Source organism: Anopheles darlingi, chromosome 2, assembly GCF_943734745.1.
Source record: "Anopheles darlingi chromosome 2, idAnoDarlMG_H_01, whole genome shotgun sequence".
NCBI classification, from domain to species: Eukaryota; Metazoa; Arthropoda; class Insecta; order Diptera; family Culicidae; genus Anopheles; species Anopheles darlingi.
In genome coordinates, this window is record NC_064874.1 from 29,741,903 (window position 1) to 29,759,472 (window position 17,570).

Genomic DNA, 17,570 nt, shown 5'->3' on the forward strand with positions numbered 1-17,570 from the left:
GTTCGAGATCGTTAGGGAACGACAGGTTTTGCTGTTGCACCATCGGCACTTGCGGTGCTGTTGATGGTAGAAAGGCTCCCAACCCATTGCCCCCCTTTTTTGGTTTATGATTGAATTCTTTCTCTCTCTCTTGAGCGTACATAATGCTGCACTAATTGGTTTCCGGCACTCCCTGTAGGACGCTGTAGCGCGGTGACGATTGCTGGGGAGGAGCTCGAAAACTGAAGTGAGTTCGAAATGGTGGCCACTAATTTATGGATTTTTCTCAACGACAACGGCGATGGTGGACGCTGGCAGAGGGGCATTTAGATGGTCAATTTAGTTTAATTACTTTAACAGGATTAAGGCGCGCTTCATCGCGGTGCTAACTGGTTGAGTGAGGTTCAGACTCGTCCGGAAAATGCCAACATTCCAGCCTTCAAATCGCAGAATCGTGATGAGCTTGCGGTTCGCGCCATGGCTCACCATCACCACCATCTTACTTACGTTCGAAATGGCGCTTCACTCGAAACCAATCAAAAGCGAACGAAACGGCCCCGTCGGTTCGATTGAACCGATCGCTAGCCGGGTCAGAGGAAGCACTAGTCCGTCGATCCGTCGTACCATCCGAACGGCGTGCTGCTGCTTCTGCGTTTTCATTTCCTCGTGAAGTGACCGTCGTGATGTATACACTCGTCGCTGATCGTCCACCGGTGGCACGTTCTGGTGTCATTGGTGGTGAGAGCGTGCGTGTTGGTCGGAAGAAGATGGCGATTTATGTATTCATGCCGTTGTTACGCGCGATGCGTCACGCGTTCGTCGTGTGAGTGGCAATGATTTGGTGAATGCAACAGAACGTTGCCAGTGCTTCGCGGTAGCGGTGCGTGTGTATGACGTAGTGTGTACAACGTGTGTAGAAGCTTTAACTGAACGGTGGTGGTGGTGGTGGTGGTGGTGGTGTGAGTGTGTGATAGCTTGTTATTGAATTATATTACAGAATATTGCAATACCATTTACAGTTTTATGCAAACCATTTACTGTGTACTTTCCTCGAAATAACGTCGAAAAAGAGAGCATAAAGCGTCTGAAGAGAGCATGAAGACTGAGTGTACCGATACAATACTATGGTGCCAGCGCGCGAAAGCAACTTTCAATTGCCGTAAACTTTCATTTGGTACTTTCGATATTTTTTTTATTATTTACGATATTATTTCAAACTTTTTTTCATGCGTTGGCGCGGGATTGCATGATTAATTGTAATTGTAAAGAACATACCCCAACAAGCGATGGTAGCAAACGCATCGTCAGTCCAGTCAGTCGCAAAAACTTATCAGCAATGACTAATAGTGAAGGAACGGAGATTTTTTAAAACCATTGCTTGTTTTTGGGGGGCTTTGGTTATTTCGGGTCAACACAAAGTTTATTTTTAACGATTTTTAGTGAACAAACCATTTCAGTTTATTGTTACAAAATAATGTCAAATTAAACTAAAAATTTTCAAGAATATTTGCCTCTATTTTGGGGAAGATATGAATTGTATGAAAGGTGGATTTTCAAAAATCAATATCTTTGTCAGTTTTGCTTCGATTGATCCTAAAATTTTACAAAATGCTCTTGAAAGGATAAGAGCACTTATAGAAAAAACTAAAAAAGCGAATGCGAAGAAATAAAGTAAAATACCGAAGCCCCCTTCAAATCCGTTCATCAAATATAATTTAATCGTAAGAAGTTTGAAGACAAAGTTTCGCAGAGAGAATAATATTTTTGGCCGTATGAGAGTCGCATCAGCTTTTCTGGACCTGGAATTCATAGGAATTTTGACTATTTTTCTCATTTCAACGGCGCTTAGAAAAGTTTGCAGACTAAATGAATCCCCCCGTTTCCCCGTTTGGCCAGTTACCATCTTCTATTGGCAGCATTACACTTGAAGCACGAATCAGAGCTTCATTACTTTTCAAAACTGATTTTTTTTCATCAATTAATTAGTAAACAAGATACAGCTCGGCATTCCCCGACGCTCTCTAGTCCATTGATTACAGCGTTAATGAAAAACCGAAAAAGAATAAAATCATGAAAATTAGCCCCATTTGCTATCCCAACCAGTGGCTGCTGCGTGTTGGCGGTTGCTAGCATCGCCCACTCTCGCCCACTTGCCATCTTATCACGACTTGCAACATTGTTGCTTTGGCGCCACGGTACACTCGATAAGATGCTGTTTCGTGTTACGAAAAGACTCCAGAAATCTGGTATCCACCTTCATGAAAGGACTTCAGCGGCCAGCGAGCTTAGTATGCAACCGGAGAGTCGCTGAAGCACGATAAGCTGCAAACAGACTCGCTTCGGTCTCACTCGCTGAACCCCTTCTCCCCCTGAATGCAGTTCCCCAACGCCAATGGCACCCACCCGTCGAAGGTCTTAGCGAACGCACGCGCGAAAGCGTAATGTGTTTCCGGCTTATTTGAAAATTCAAACAACGCAACCAGAAAGTTGGTTGGTTTCGCCAAGCTTTGTGGAATGGAAGAAAAGAATAAACTTCAACTTCGCCACACCGCCAATCGAACGTGTGGATCACCCCTCTCTCCTGCTTTACCTTCCTCTTAACTCCCCTGATCACACGGTCACGGTGGTGCCTCACGTAATCCAACTTCTCGCCTTCGTGTCGTGTCCAAGGACTCTGCGAAGGTGCGAATGGTTGCGAGCGAAACAATAAAAGTGTGTGTGTGACTGGGTAAGGGGTGGTGGTAAGAAACCCACTCACCAATCCTCGCACCCCCTCCTCTTCCGCCACGTACGAATGCCACCATTCCGGGTGGAGAATGATGTGCAGGAAGACCGAAAGGAAATTTTTAATTAATTTCCATCCATCCTGTCCCCAACCCCGAGGAGCTTTCTCCTCTCCGTCGTGGGGGCAAAGTTTAACGTTGAAGGATGGAACCCCTGGAGCATGGGCCCCCCCAGCATGGGACGAGACGTGTATGCTTCTCCTCGCATCCATCGAGAGCACATTTAGGCCCCACCGAGCGGATGGTCCTGGAGGATGGATGGTGGCACAGTGTTTCTCCATTTTTTTTCCCCGTGGAGCGGCGAAGTGAGCATTATTCGCTTACAACCTTCCGGTTGCACCGCCGTTGCTCCTCCACTCCAAACACACCACAAACCCAGCAGCACCTCAAGCAGAGAAGTCGTGAAGGTGTTGCTGCTGGTGGTGGTGCTGTTGAAGAGAAACACTTAGCAATACACATAACGGAATTACGTAACCTGTCACGTAGTACATCTTCAAATTAGCCTGGCACACTCGTCTGGCATCGAGCCTGGGAGCGTGTGGTGTGGTGTGCAACCGAACCACCAACCAGCCAGCCAGCCACTCAACCAACCAACTAACGTGGCCCCCACGATACGAAGCTAATTGGCTTACGCTCCGCCTCGAGTCGAACACGGTTGTCTTACCAGGAATGTTAATTTACTCTCTTGCACTCTCTCTCTCTCTTTTGCTGTCCCCCAAACCCTGCGAACCATGGCCTTGGTTCGATGGTGCGCTGCAACCGAGCTTTCGAGCTCTTGAATGTGTGAATAAAGGCAGAAGGCAGCGGCAGGTTGGAATGCGTGCAGAATGGCAGAGAAAAACGGGATTCTTCCAACGTGCCAACCAGATGGGGGAGAGCTCTGAAAACTTGCGAAGTGATTGGCTTTTTTTAATCGGACCGATCGGAAGTTTTTCATTTCATTTGCAGTGATCAGAGTGGCCAGCGTCGTGTGATTGCATTGTCACAACAATGCAAGTTCGTATCCGGGAGATCCGGGCACGTCCGTGGCGGAAAATGGGAAAAAGTAATGAGTAATGATTAGATTGTGGAATTATAATGGACGTCTAATTGGATCGAGGTGCTTCAATCCTCGCCAACGCGTTAAATGCGTTTAATTAATTCTTTGAACAGTTTTCTTTATCGAATGCTGCATTCCATAAGATTCTGTTTTTTTAAAAGAAAAGTAGGCTTCGATCAGACTTCTCGCTAGAAACAAAACGCGAGGCGCTGCTATCCAGAGTTGCTTCAAGACCGGGCACCATCTTGCACTAATGGGTGGTGGCAGTAGTGTTTTAAACAAAATGCTGGATATATTAATGCCCCACCCAGACCGCCCTCCAACCTCTGCTGTGCTCTGTGCTGGGCTGTGGTCTGGTTCTACTCCAGCTCCCAGCCCACTGCGACAGTAATTTATGCATCATTAGCCTGCGTTTTGCCGCCTTTCAGGGTGAGTAATGTCACCATCCGGAATGATACCTACCTTCCCCCCTCATGAGTTGGCAAGTCCCCAAGGCGAACCGGAGAAGGGAGGGGGGTCAGTTGTGTCACTTGATCTCCGGTAGACGGAAGAGAATCGGTCGGTCAGTTGGTCAGGTTGTTTGCCGTTTTGCACATTGCGATCGGGGTCACGGCGGAGTCGGCGGGGGTCCGCACCGCAGCTGTGCTCTTCCCCACCGGCCACATGCTGTTCATACGGACGATCCGGACTCCCCTTGAGACAATCCGTCGAGTCAAGCCGGACGGACGGCCGAGGTTCCCATTCACTGGCACTGATTGCATTCGAACGCCAAGAAGCAAATACACACACACCAGCTAGCTAGCTAGCCGGCTGGCATCACCCTGGCAGCCGGTGCATTCCCGCCTACTGTGGCGGTGTGGGTGGAAAAGCGGGGAGGTTGGCATGCTGCGAGGGTGGTGAGGATGGAATGATACAAAAACGACGCCTGACGCCCGGGGATTTTTCCCGTTTGCCGTTTGAGTCAGTGGGTCCTGATGCGGCGAGGCTTAGGGGGTTCCGGAGGTGGAAACGTTTTTCCGGGACGGCCATATTTAAAGACACGGTACGGACGACACGGACACAATTTATGTTGGCCTCCAGCCGTAGCGACTTTAACGGGTTGCTGGGGAATTTCTAGTCTGCACCCGTGGGCCATAGCCGTAGCACAGCAGCACAATGACTGTCGCTGAGGGAAATCGTTGTGTTTAAGGAGAAGAATGGGATGCGCTCAGCTGGCATGAGTGGCATGGTTTGTGGTTTCAGTGAGCTGCTATGTTTTGGTCCATTATTGTGGTAACTTCTTTTTATCTGTTTTTTTTTTTAAATATTTTTTGATACATTTTGTGCGGCTAGGAGTAAGCGAAGCAGCAACACTCAACATGGAGATATTAATCCAGTGGTTGTTTAATTGGGGTTGTTTAATTGTAGTAAAAAGTCTAACGAACAAGAGAGTATTTGATTCTTTTAATATGGTTGACCTGATGATGTATATAGTTCATCGGACGCAAACACTTTCCGTCATTAATAATCAAACCCAAAAAAAGAAAATTAGGAATTTCAACTTCGTATTTACCGTAAAATACTCACAAATCGTGTCAAGGGACATAGGGATGGCTTGAATTTGTTTAGAAGATCTCCAATTCACGATCTGAATGAAATGACCGACCAATGGAGGCGCCAGGTGACCCACAAAAAAGCTCTTTTTACATGCCTAATAACTTCTTGCTTGGTGTCCGAATTGCACGTTCTTATATTCAAATTGATTTAAAATGCATCGCAAACAAAATAATGACACTAAACATCACCGCGTACCATGCGCGAGAAGACGGGAACGAAATGGAGGCGCCAGGTGCCTCTCAATTTCAAACGAATTTTAAATTGTTCAGCGAATGCTCTATTATTGTCAATTACTGTATCGGTGGTTTCAAGCACCACTGACACATTTGCACATCGCTTGGTAATTCAAAAACGATTGCAAATTGTTGTCAATCTACTGAACGATGATTATTGCTAGGTCTTAGATCAAGTCGTATTTGTTATTAAGGACGAACGGAACTGTCTGCTGACGAGTAATTGCATCTGTTTCCATTTCCACGAATCTGATCGTACCGTATGGCATTGAAATTGGAATTACTTTCTCCGATGTTGGTCCGATTGCTCTCAGCTGCTTGAGAACTTAATCAATTTGCGCTCTTCTTTCACTTGCTCTTATCTATACATCTATGTCCTGTTCGCTCTCTGTCACTTTCTGTTTTGTGCTCCAGCTTTCGTTTGAAGTGAATGCAAAAATGGAGCAAACCGGGGAGGAAAAAAACAATTCAACATGAATACGGATCCCGAGAATCTTACACAAAACGCCGACTTCCTTTGCCTATGATCTTTGTCTTCAGGGGGCGACGGCAAACGACTTCAAATTGCGTCATCGTTGCCATGGAGCAAAATTACGCTGCCGGGCACACCTAGAGGCCACTTGAGGCTAGAATCTCTGAATGCTCTGCTGGATGCTTTCCACTTGTACCTATACTCTTCGTCGCTACTGCTCTTTGATGTTCTTCTTCTTCTCGCTTAGTCTCGTTTTGCACAGTGTAGCCACCGAACGGCGAATTGCCGTTGTTTTTATTTTGCATTTCATATTCTCGATTGTTCCATTCAAGCTGAAGATTATGAGGCGGAGTTTATGTGTAAGTTCGCTGAAAATGGATGAACATTGAAATACGCGCAGCACGAGCAAGAGTCGCAACACGCCAATGCCACGTGCGGTAGCGTGCCAAAGTCATCTCACTTTTCCCTATCACTTCACTGCCCGACATCAGACAGAATTTCGATTTTCCGTTCGAAGAATCGCCACATTGAAGTTTGAATTTGAAATGATTCCACGAATACGCCGCAGCACCAGAACGAACCGTTTTCGACGCGGATAAAGTTGAGCATCACAAGATTATCCATTTTGCACTCTCCGATGACTTATCGCGAGCTTTTATGAGCTGCACCAACAGTTTCCAAACATGGTTTCCAGTTCTACGAAGCACGCGCGCGTGTGTGTTGAGCGTTGAAAGCGGTGCAGCGACGAAGCCACAAGGTGTGCACGGAGTGTGTCGTGCAGTTAATACCATCCCAGACCCCGACCCCTAACCGTGGGTGGCCAACCATTAACCTTACCTCCGAACGGGAATTCGCCATCGTCCATAATGTCCTGAATCGAGCGCGGTGGTGACGGGACGGTGCTGGTAGGAGCACCGGCAAAGATCGGTACATCCGAGACGCGACCATTCGTTGGTCCACCTTGCAGCTTCGGTGCCGGACCGGGCGGTGCTGCATCGGATTCGCGGAAGAACTGATCCTCATCGTACAGCTCGTCCTGATCCTGGTCGAGGTCGCTCTGAAGTGGTTCATCCGGTTCCGGTGCGGCCTCAAACCGATCCTTTAGCACCTTTCTAGGCACTGTTTGGGTACAATGATACAAAAGCACACAGAAAACATAGAAACAGTGAGTGAGCGCCATTTTCAGCGGGAGAGAAAACTTTCAAGCGCATCCGCCACCGACCGAAAATTGGTTGCATTGTTGCCGTTGTTGCTGCTACAGTAAGTCGGTTATACGCTTCGGTAGCTCGGTTCGGTAGCCAGGTTTTGTTGAAGGAATACATTTTTAGCTAACAAATGTTGGCCACTTTTCCGCCCGAGAAACGTTGGCCACCGACCGGCTATCCGAAGCCACACAACACGACACCAAGCAACAGCGGTTCATCCGTCCGTCCGTCCGTCCGTCCATCGCGCATACTCACCGCATGTGTAAACAACTTTCAGATACATTCGAGAGTCGGGCCGGCACGGTTTACCGAAGGTGGTGCTATCGGCGGAGAGGGTGCATTTGCGCCGGCCGTGACACTTTTGCATCACCGTTTCCGTGGCGTACGAAGCGAGACAATCTGTGTGCGAAAGGAAGGCAGCGAGAGAGAGAAGAAAAGAGGAAAGAGTAGAAGGAAGTGGAAGTGAGTTAGTGAAACGAGTGTCAGCGACTAGCGATGGCGCCCATGGTCCGGCGGTTGGCCATATTTTATGGTAACTTTCTCCGGTCGCTTCGGTTTTTCCCATAAGTTGATTGCCGGGAGGTGGAAGCATTTGAACAAACTAGCCCCCCCTGTTGGGGGGAAGGGGTTCGTTTGCCAACGTCCGGAGGCCTACCGTCAGATGCTGTCCCGTTCGTGTTAGGATAGTGTTAGAAGGTTGCTTCCTCAGTAACACTCCGATTAGCTCGGGCGTTAAAATGCTCCCAGGAGAACGATTGCTGGAATCCCCAGAGGGGGCGGCGGAGGATGTTGCGAGTTTTCCTCTGTTTTATTCTTCTTTTTCCATTTCAGCACATCCCTCCCCCCTTCGCTGGTGCAGTGGGAAGCCATTTGTTTGGACCCTTTTGCTGGCCATTGGAACGAGGGTGGTGCACGACCGTCGTTAGTTCGTTATCTAAGACCGATTCTAACTATTTCGGTTGCGGATCTCCTCACCACTACAACCTGGACAGCCCCGGCAGTTGTTAGCAGTTGGGCACCCAACACCTCTTCTACACCCCTTTGGTGCCCCTCGGGATACTTACTTTCCTCCTTGACACCTTGCGGCTGGGCGCACTGGAGACTCTCGTACTCGGTTCGACCATAGTTCGCACTGTAGATCGCTATCCGGGAGTACGGGTTGCAAATTAATTGAATTACATCGTTTTCACAGGCGATTTTACTCCGGAACTCGTCTGCAAATAGGGAAAGTAGAGAAAGAGAGAGTGTGAGACCGTGCGGCAGGCTATCGTCGCTATCTCCCGGTGTGGCTCGATGGCGTAATTACTGTGGCAAGCTGGCCAAAGGGGTTTTTCGGGCAAACGCAAAACGCAAAAGTTTCTTCCAAAGCGTGCGCACACCTCTAATTGATTTATCTGAATACCCGTGGCCCGGTAACGGCCACGTTGAAGCACTTCATTATGTGGCCGGAGTGGCTGTTAGGTTTGAAATTATAATTTTCCACTCCCTGGGACTGCATACTTGAGCAGTACAAATAGCGCGATGCACCAGAGGAACTTCATTTGAAGGTTCAACACAAAACGAAAAATCAAGACAGGGAAAAGGGTGTTGCGGTTTTAAAATGATCGTCATTTTTCTCTAATTTGATGAATTTTAAATAGTATGTGATGTGTTTAATGTAAAGGCCATGTTTTCTGTTACGGAGATTCTACTTGGTATTGTTCTTATGCTGTATGTTGACATTAAAATTCGCCAGTTTTATATTAGGTTGAAGGGCCTAATTATGAATAATTACGATTATGCCATTGAAAGCAAGCCAAACCCTTTCGAAATATATAATTTAGCTTCTTTTCATTTCACAATTGTCAATGTTTGCCTAAGTATTTGAACTTTTTGTATAAGCATTTTCAAACAAATAGTTCTCGTTTACCCATTACATTGCATTTAAATTTAAAAAAAATCAGATCAAGGCGCAGTACAGCCTTTAAAACACAAAACATTTTAAATCAATAAAATCTTTTAGTTTAGATATCAATTTTAACCTGCATTAGGCAAATGCATACTATTTCGGCAAGCGTTTAACAGAATGCTGCTTTTCTCCATTGAACATTAAATAATACAAGCGATGTTAAGCGGTTAAGCATACTCTTAACGTGCCTTAGATATTCGCTGAAAACGAAATGCTCGGAAAAGAGCATATTCGCATTTGTTTTCTTTAGGTTCAAGTGATTCTGTTATCATGTATAATCGCTTGAGAATTTAATTTGAATTTTAATTCCATTTTCTTTCCAATATTACAAAAGCAATTTTCGAATAACATCAATTACCTAAGACTTGACGTAACGAAACGACATTCCGGGAGTTTCTATCGATTGTATTGTCCCCGATTCAGTGCAATTGTAATGAACGTGATAACTGTTCTGTAGTCAATCAATTTTATCTGTCGCAATGTCGCACAAGACAGCTTCCACGGTTACAGAGCGAATACATAATCACCAGCATATGATATGGCTATCGCGCAACTGCTATTGTTTTCTGTGGCTTGTTTGTATTTGTGTCCTGCAGCTTCCCTTGTCGTAGGAGAATCCGCGCAACGACTGCGAACCACATTTATCTATGCCTCTGCCTAAGAGGAAGCAGTGGCAGCATCTGAAAGCTCCGCATAATTCACACTAATGATGATCCTAGCTGTTGATTTAAAATGTAAATCATCTATTCCTTGGACCACCGTCCGGCCGACCGCCCGCACGGCCGCCAAAGCCCCAATGCAAGCGGATTATCGCTCGCGGCCATTGTCTGCCTTCGAATGATTGGTGCCGAAAGCTGGAACCACCCGCAACCCCCTCTTCATGTGGCCCGGTCCCGATGACAACTGATAACAACTCCGGACGCCGGCGCCAACTCGGTTCCGTGCAAACACCGGTCAACCAGATGGACGACGATTAATGACGGGGTTTTGGTATGCACCACTGACCACCGTCAGGCCATCAGGACCGCATTATGCAGCCCAACACACACACACACAAAGGCTAGTGCGCGCGAACCCGCTTGTAGCCACTGAAATGCAGCGCTGGAATGACATTTTTGCATGGTCAGCATAAAGTGGTCGGCTGGAGTGGTCGGCTTTGACCGGGAGAACTGCAAGCGTGCATTGACCTAAATCGCGGTCAAACAGAGCCATGGCCATGACGGTGATGATGACGGGGGTGCTGCGGCAGGTTGTCGCAGATTTTATCGTGTGTGAAATTTATTGAGCAAACGATCGGAGTGAGTGTCTGTGTGTGCCTGTGTGTACTTACACGGTCGGCACTTGTAGGCCACCTCGACGAACTTTCGCTGCCCGGGACACGGATCGCCGCCGAATGTTTTCGGCGAAGCGAGAAATTTGCAGTGGCTCTTCTTTTGGCACGCTTCCACAACCGTCTGCAGCAGTGAGTACTGTGAATGAAACAGAGCGAGAGATGGAGAAAAGAAGAGAAACAGCAGATTAATGACCAGTGGATGCAATCATTCGATCGTACGATCGATCGAGCAGAAGCAAAAGCACGCTGCTGATGATGATGCTGATGATGGGTTGAGAAAACTTGAAATTGAAAATTGGTTTCTATCGGTCCTGCCCAGGTCACAGGTCTCGGTGTACTCGGTGGCACTTCAAATCGGACACGGAATCTCCGTCGAACGGTCAAGCATTCAGGTACACTCGGTAGCTACGCGGCGTTTGGTTGAAAATTAAAATTTATGCCTCTTGCCACTGGGTGGGGCGAATGGGAAACTGTTGTTGCCGAAGGCCGGTGGATGATGCATGGCGGTGCTTACAACGACCACCACCACCATGACCACGATCTAGGGCTTTTTCGCATTTGGCTCCCATTTTGAAGAACCACTTTAGACTTTGGCCGCCTTTTCGGTTTCCCCCTTGTTCGGTTTCGGTTGGCAATGTCTCGAGTGTTGACTGGAACTCCTCGCCCGTGCCCGTTTGTTTGTTGCCAATTTGTTGCCGGCCAAACACACACACACACACACACACTCCTTCCTCTTCGTGGTCACTCTGTTTCCACCATGCACCGTGGCCCTTTTGCCCTGATGACAATGTGTATGTGGTGCGGTATAGCACTGATGGTATTATTAATTATGCAGCGTAATCACATATTTACCGAGAATGAAAAATTGAGCGTAAACATGGCTTTTGCACATTATTATTACTCGCAGAACAGAAACGGGGCCAGAACAACAGCGATCGTGCCCGGGAGGGGGTCGAATGAAATGTAAATTAATGCTATCGCTTGTCACACGACCACGACGGGATGTTTCTGCCTGCACACGACGTTCCGGTCGCGAAGACGGGAAGCGAAATTTCGTTCGTTCCATTCGATCCATCTCCATCCAGCGGTGGTGACGCTGTCACGGATTTTAATAAATTCATTGGCATTGGCGCTGTGACGTAATCGGATTAATTGTGCCATCACCGGTCGCTCGGTCGCTCGGTCGGTCCGTCGGTCGGTCACGGAAAAATCGAACCGAACCGTGCGCGCATAATGTATGTTGAGTTCGTTTTGTGGCTCATTCTTATCGGTATCGGATGCCGATGCCACCCGTTTCGGCTGACTTTACGCTCGTCTACGGAGGGGGCCGGCTTATGCTGCCGGCTTTTTTGTGCCGAATCCCGTGTGGCCTCGGCCACTGGCACATGGTGGGATTGATAAACACAAAATAATGAAGGATTTTCCTGGAAAAAAACCCCCCCAAATTATTAACCACATAATCCTCGCCTGTTGGTTTGAGCCGAGTGGACGGGCGCGCCCCGCTTTTCGACATTTCGCGTTCGGTTGCTGTTGTTGTTGCGCATTACGCTTGCAGTTCAAGGTATTCGCCATGCACCAGGGATGGAGGTTGATGCGAGGTTATCAACAAGGTGCGTTTAAACTGATTGTATCTAATTGTCCATCATCATGCGTGAAGCTACGTTTGTTGTTGCGACCAACTAGCAGCGGTACTCGTTGCCATGCTGAAATGGTTTATTACTCCAAATCGCCCGACGCTCGCACTCGTGGGAACTGCTTTCGCGTTCGTTCGCGCCAATCGAATTTCGCCGGAAATTGAACCAAATTCCATTCAATTTTGAAGTTCCACCATCACCACCACCACCACCACCGTGGAGAAGAATGGAAGGGGGGCAGGATTTATGCTATCAGCCAATGCTGCAATCATGTTTTGCCTAATGGATAATGCAGAGTCGATCAATTTTGCATACCGACGCCAATGCCTGCTATGGTTCCGGGTCCCATAGTGACGTGCCGCCGACTGCGAGTTGAGTACACCGTCGGTGCTGGTGGTTGCTTTGATCAACTCGAACACGCTTCGGCAGATTGTTGCGCATTTGCGCGGGCCTATGTGTGTATGTGGATGTGTGTGTACTGATTGGTGAGGTTTCGAGGTTAGCATCGTCATACACTCAAGGCCACGGGCACCGGTTTACATTTCCCCATGAATATGTATCCGAAAGGGTACCGTGCAAAGGCGACATTTGACGGTCGATGGCGTCATTGTTGTTGTACCTTTCCTTCACATTTATGCCCAGAACGCCTCAGCCCAAAAGTGGCACGGAATCCGTCCGTCAGAAATTGAATTTAAAGCGTTTTATTTTCCCGTTTTAAATTCAAAGCAGTACCTTTCCAACCGACGCCTTCCGGAGTGCGATGTTTAAACCAAAAACCCTTCGCTCAATCCACGAGCCAACTTCTGTTTGGAGTGTTGTGGAGTGTTTCCTTAAGTAAAAAAAGAAAAACACAAAAAAACAAAGACCGATTCCTCTTTCTGCCGCTGCTGCTAATCCAATTTCCAAGGCGTTTAGTCCTTCCCCGAAGCACAAAAGGTGCTTAAACTGTGAAGTGCAAGTCGAAGGCGCCAACAATAAAAACGAAAAACGCCCCAAAAAAAAAAAGGGGGTTTAAAGCCCAGGTCCCAGAGAAGAACCCTTTCTCCGGTGCTCGAGGCGTTACGTTTTTCGGGCGGCGGACGGAATGCGGGTATTGAAAAACGATCCTCGAGCTACTTGAAATCGCACTCGAAAATGTGATCCCATGCCCGGGGCCGGGTTATGCTTAAATTCGAGAGTGAGCTGTAGCACAAAAAACATCGGAAACGAGTTCCACTGTGTGTCTGGAAGCTGGTGCTGGAATTCCAACGGCACAACAACCAGCAATTATATTGTTATTCAATTGTCACCGTACAGAAAACATTTGCAACCGTTTGCGCGTCGTCGTACTTGGTCCCCTGAAGTTGGTGGCACACCAGAGACTGGATCCACAACAAGTGACGCCGGATACAGAAGCAGAGGCGTGACCGTGAGCTCAGCGTAACCAGGAACAACATAGTGACACGTGGTGACACAACAACGGCAACAACAGCAGCAGCACACACCCCGAAGCACGTAGCCCGTGAGCAGCATGTTTTACGTACGTAGGTACGTTTTGTTTGCTGAATCATTTGGTTGTTTTCCGATTTTCACTGGAGGCTCACGTGCTCCAGAACACCGGCGGAAGGCCTCACTAGGCGTACGGGGTTGGGTTGTTTGAATTAGCATTTGCCAATCAGACCGAAGCTGGCAGGAAGAAGCGTTACTCGTAGCTCACACACACACACACGCACATACAAACGGGTACAAACGAACTACATCGGAACATCGAAGCAAACACAGTCCAATCGGAGGTAACATCTTGCGAATGGCGGGATGCTGCTTCTGCGGGAACGATTATTTGGCAATAAACGCACGCGACACTCCGGAGCACAAAAAGGGCCCCCCGAGGAGCGAGTGGTGAGGGGTAGGCATGTGCTTCTTGTCTCTTTGTTCAGCTTTCAGTCCGTGGGAGGGGATTTTCCCGCCACTCGCCGGTGGCCACAGATAACCAGCTGTTGACAAGATAGGTCTAATTGAGATAAATGTTTTTCCGCAGGCGCTAAGCAAACGCCGTTACAATAACTACGTTTCACGCCGTCGCTGCTGCTGCTGCTGCTAGTGGTGTTGGTGGTGGTGGCGCTTTTCGTTGGTGGTTTTTGCCCACCAGCGACAACAACCACTAGCGTGACGGGAAATATATGTTTCGGACGGACTTTCGCGCGGTAGTTTTGGGGCGGACTTGGTCCTGGTGTTTCAAGTGTAGCATTTTGCGCGTTGAGCGGGCATTGAGACGGCAGGCAGAAGCTTTATGAGCCGAGCGTTTAAGGCGATGAGAGATATTAATTTAAACTCACGAACGATTGCAGCTTTAAAGCAGGTTTCGTTGGTGCAACAAAAGCCGGTTCCGGCCTTCGGTGAATTCCACGTACCGACGGTGGTTGGCTGGCGTGCCAGATTTGAGATCCCCGCGATTAGAACCGTTTAAGACGAACCGAACGAAGGAACGAGGTCGACTGAAGGTGTGTGTTGCGCGCGCTGCGGTGCAGTTTTTGTAACAGAAAACCCGCCTCGTCGTTGTCCTCGTTATCGTCACAAAACAATCTGAACCTTCCACCCGGAAGTTCCACCCGCCCGGGTGGAAGGCAAAACGGTTGAGCTAAACAGAAAATTCACTTCCCCTTGCCATTGTCTTCTTCCTCCGTCCGTGTACTGCCGTTTAACGGGCTACGAGCTCCAGAAGTTGTCAGAAATCGGAGAATGATAAGAAGGAAAATGTTCGCGATTCTTGCGATTCTTATGCTCGTTCTTCTCTCTCCCTTAGCGAGCGACCTCTCTTATGGCAGGGACCCGACCCAAGGGCCAGAGTGTTGGCGGTGCAAATCGTTGAAAATGGGGGTTCGCGGTTGTTAACCCGTAAGCGGCGGTGGAAGCCGACTCTTCGGACACACAGCGAACGAAACAAACGAAAAAAGGAAAGTCCAATGCTGCATTCCGCGCCGTCAGCGAAAGTAGTTTGAGGCGCGCCTTTTGGGCGGCCATTTGTCTACTTCTTGGAGAACCGGCGCTACTGTCCAATGGTTCGAACTAAGAGCAGCGTTTGGCTTTGGCGCAATTATCAAACGGCTGTTACAACTGCTGCTGCTGCTGCTGCTGCTGCTGATAGCACATCTGTGTGTCGATTCGATTCTGTTTTTGCTGCGGATGGATTTAGCGAAAGTAATCAATCAGCACTTATGAACGGTCATTCGCTTTCCTTCGGTCATGGCCTGGCCTGTTAATGGGCTGCTTTGGTTTGTTGCTTGGTAACAACAAAATGCGCCGCTAATGCCTCAGCTCGCAAGTTTTAATAGAAACCCTCCAAAGAGTAATCACGCGGTACGGAAGCAGCGGCGCCAGCAGCATCGTGTTTACCTGCACCACGGGAGCATAGTTTTCGTCTAAGCTTTTAATGCTATTATTAATGCATTGCTGCTGCTGCTGCTTCTGTTGCTAACTAATTCGCACAAAATTGTTTGCATCCCAAAACCCCAAAATACCTTCGATGGTCGGGGTTCCCAGTTCCCGGTCCCCGGAGTTCGTCTTTAATCTCGTTCCACGCTCGTTTCCACCTTCACAGAGGCGCGAGTTTCAAAGAGAGTTCAACTTTGAAGGCGGTTGACTTTTTCACGGAAGGCCGCTAAGAAGTTAAGCAGAAACGCGAACCCGGGACCTTCGCTCGAAAGAATGAAAGAAACTATGCTCAACCGCGCGACAGCTGGCCGCGGCATCTTTTACATAATTTCATTTCGGCTCGGCCCGTCCCGTCTCCCATCTCCGTCTCTCTGTTTCAGCTCCTCACACAACGATGAGTCAGCAAGAGAGAAGGGAGTTTCCTTTCCGGGGTGCATTTGCATCTCACCCCGGCTCCTCTTTTTCCCCAAAACAACACCCGGGAGTGTCTGCACTTCCTGGGTCGACGGGCACGGGATGGGCGGAAAAATCACAAGCTGTGCATAATTTAACAGTTTCTGAAAGCGCATTAACGCTGTTGTGATTTTGCTCAAGTTGTGGCCTGGCACTAGCATAGCCCAGGTCCCCCTGGATGGGGAGTGGTGGTGGTGGTGGTGCCGCTTTCCACTAGCGGAGGGCAAAGCTTTGGGTTTCCACTTTTGGTTTGCCGAGGTCGGATTATTTGGCCAACCACTGCTGTTGCTCATCACCAACACCACCAACAGCAGCTCCTCTCTCTCTTTCTCTCTCTTTGCTACCTGCGGGACATGGTTTCAACTTGAGGCCGCCACAGAGTTTGTCTGGTTTGACCTCGGCGTACGAGACGCTCGGTATGTTTTGGGCGGAACGTTTTCCACAAGTTTTCCGTTCGTTCCGGGCGAACGAGGCGTACCGGTCCGGGCCGTTGAAGGAGGAGGAACGCGGCGGAGGGGAATGACTTTGTTTGTCCGTGGCCGGGCCGGGCTGGCTGTCAGCTGCAGGGTTGGGTGGATTTCCTTAACGAGGTACTAAACGGGAAAAGCGCATCATCTTTATCCGGAAGCTATCATTGGAACATACGGTGAGGTGAGGGCGGCGAGTAGGGGTGAGTGGCTTCACCATTTCTCCAGTGAATGAGTAAACGGAACTTTCTGCTCTGCTTTTGATGGAATGCAGAGCATGAAAATGTGTTTATGTGTGTTTGAAGTTTTGCTGCGTTTTTCTTTGTTGTTTTAAAATCGCACCAACGGAGTGATTCCACCGAGAGAGTACACCGTTTTGAGCCTTGATATTCGATGAAATAAATTGAAACTAATCTATCTTTCATTAACTCGGTTGTTGGCACAGGACAGGCAGTGAGTTTGAGTTTGAATAAGTTTCGTAATTGCCTATTCGATGAAATCATATTAAATAGCAGATGGAAATTGCAATTTATTTCATGGAAAACACTCTTTCTGTTACTTTTTGTATTTCCAATTATGCATCAAAAAACCCCGAAGCAAAACATAATCATATCATCGAGATAGTTGCTGCCTAATCAAATGGTCCGGTTCGAGGTCTCCGTTTTACATACGACCAGAAATCATACAAATGATGCGCTTGATTAAGAAGCCACTGAATCAAATGATATGCTCAGTCCTCGATCAGAGCTCGATGTAGAACACGGACTCCAAATTGGAGCGATCGGACCTAACGGCACGGCCCCGACACCCGGACTAGAACGCGCAGAATAAAAATAGGCAAACGAAATAGGAATCAAATTATTTCTGCCTCACTAAAGGTCCTGTCCCTTCGATGATACCCGCATTCAACCGTTTTCCATTTCTTCAGTTTTTTGCCATCGTTTGTTTTTTTTTGCATTTCGGTCACCATCGTCGTCGTCGTCGCTCGGTCGGTCATCGTTTCGGTGTCCTTTTGGT

General features: G+C 48.2%; 2 protein-coding genes across 3 annotated transcripts in view; one reads left to right on the forward strand and one right to left on the reverse strand.

The window, feature by feature from the left end:
- The window catches only part of LOC125949769 (26S proteasome non-ATPase regulatory subunit 8), a 594,091-nt gene that overhangs the window by 141,451 nt on the left and 435,070 nt on the right, over positions 1 to 17,570 (forward strand). The window lies entirely within an intron of this gene.
- The window catches only part of LOC125949732 (protein eva-1), a 107,221-nt gene that overhangs the window by 2,826 nt on the left and 86,825 nt on the right, over positions 1 to 17,570 (reverse strand). For both annotated transcript variants that reach the window (XM_049677051.1, XM_049677050.1), the window contains 4 exons: positions 10,586 to 10,724; positions 8,372 to 8,521; positions 7,563 to 7,706; positions 6,940 to 7,221 (listed from right to left, as the gene is read on the reverse strand). In XM_049677051.1, coding sequence (XP_049533008.1) covers positions 6,940 to 7,221; positions 7,563 to 7,706; positions 8,372 to 8,521; positions 10,586 to 10,724 — 715 coding nt within the window. The remainder of the gene's footprint in view (positions 1 to 6,939; positions 7,222 to 7,562; positions 7,707 to 8,371; positions 8,522 to 10,585; positions 10,725 to 17,570) is intronic.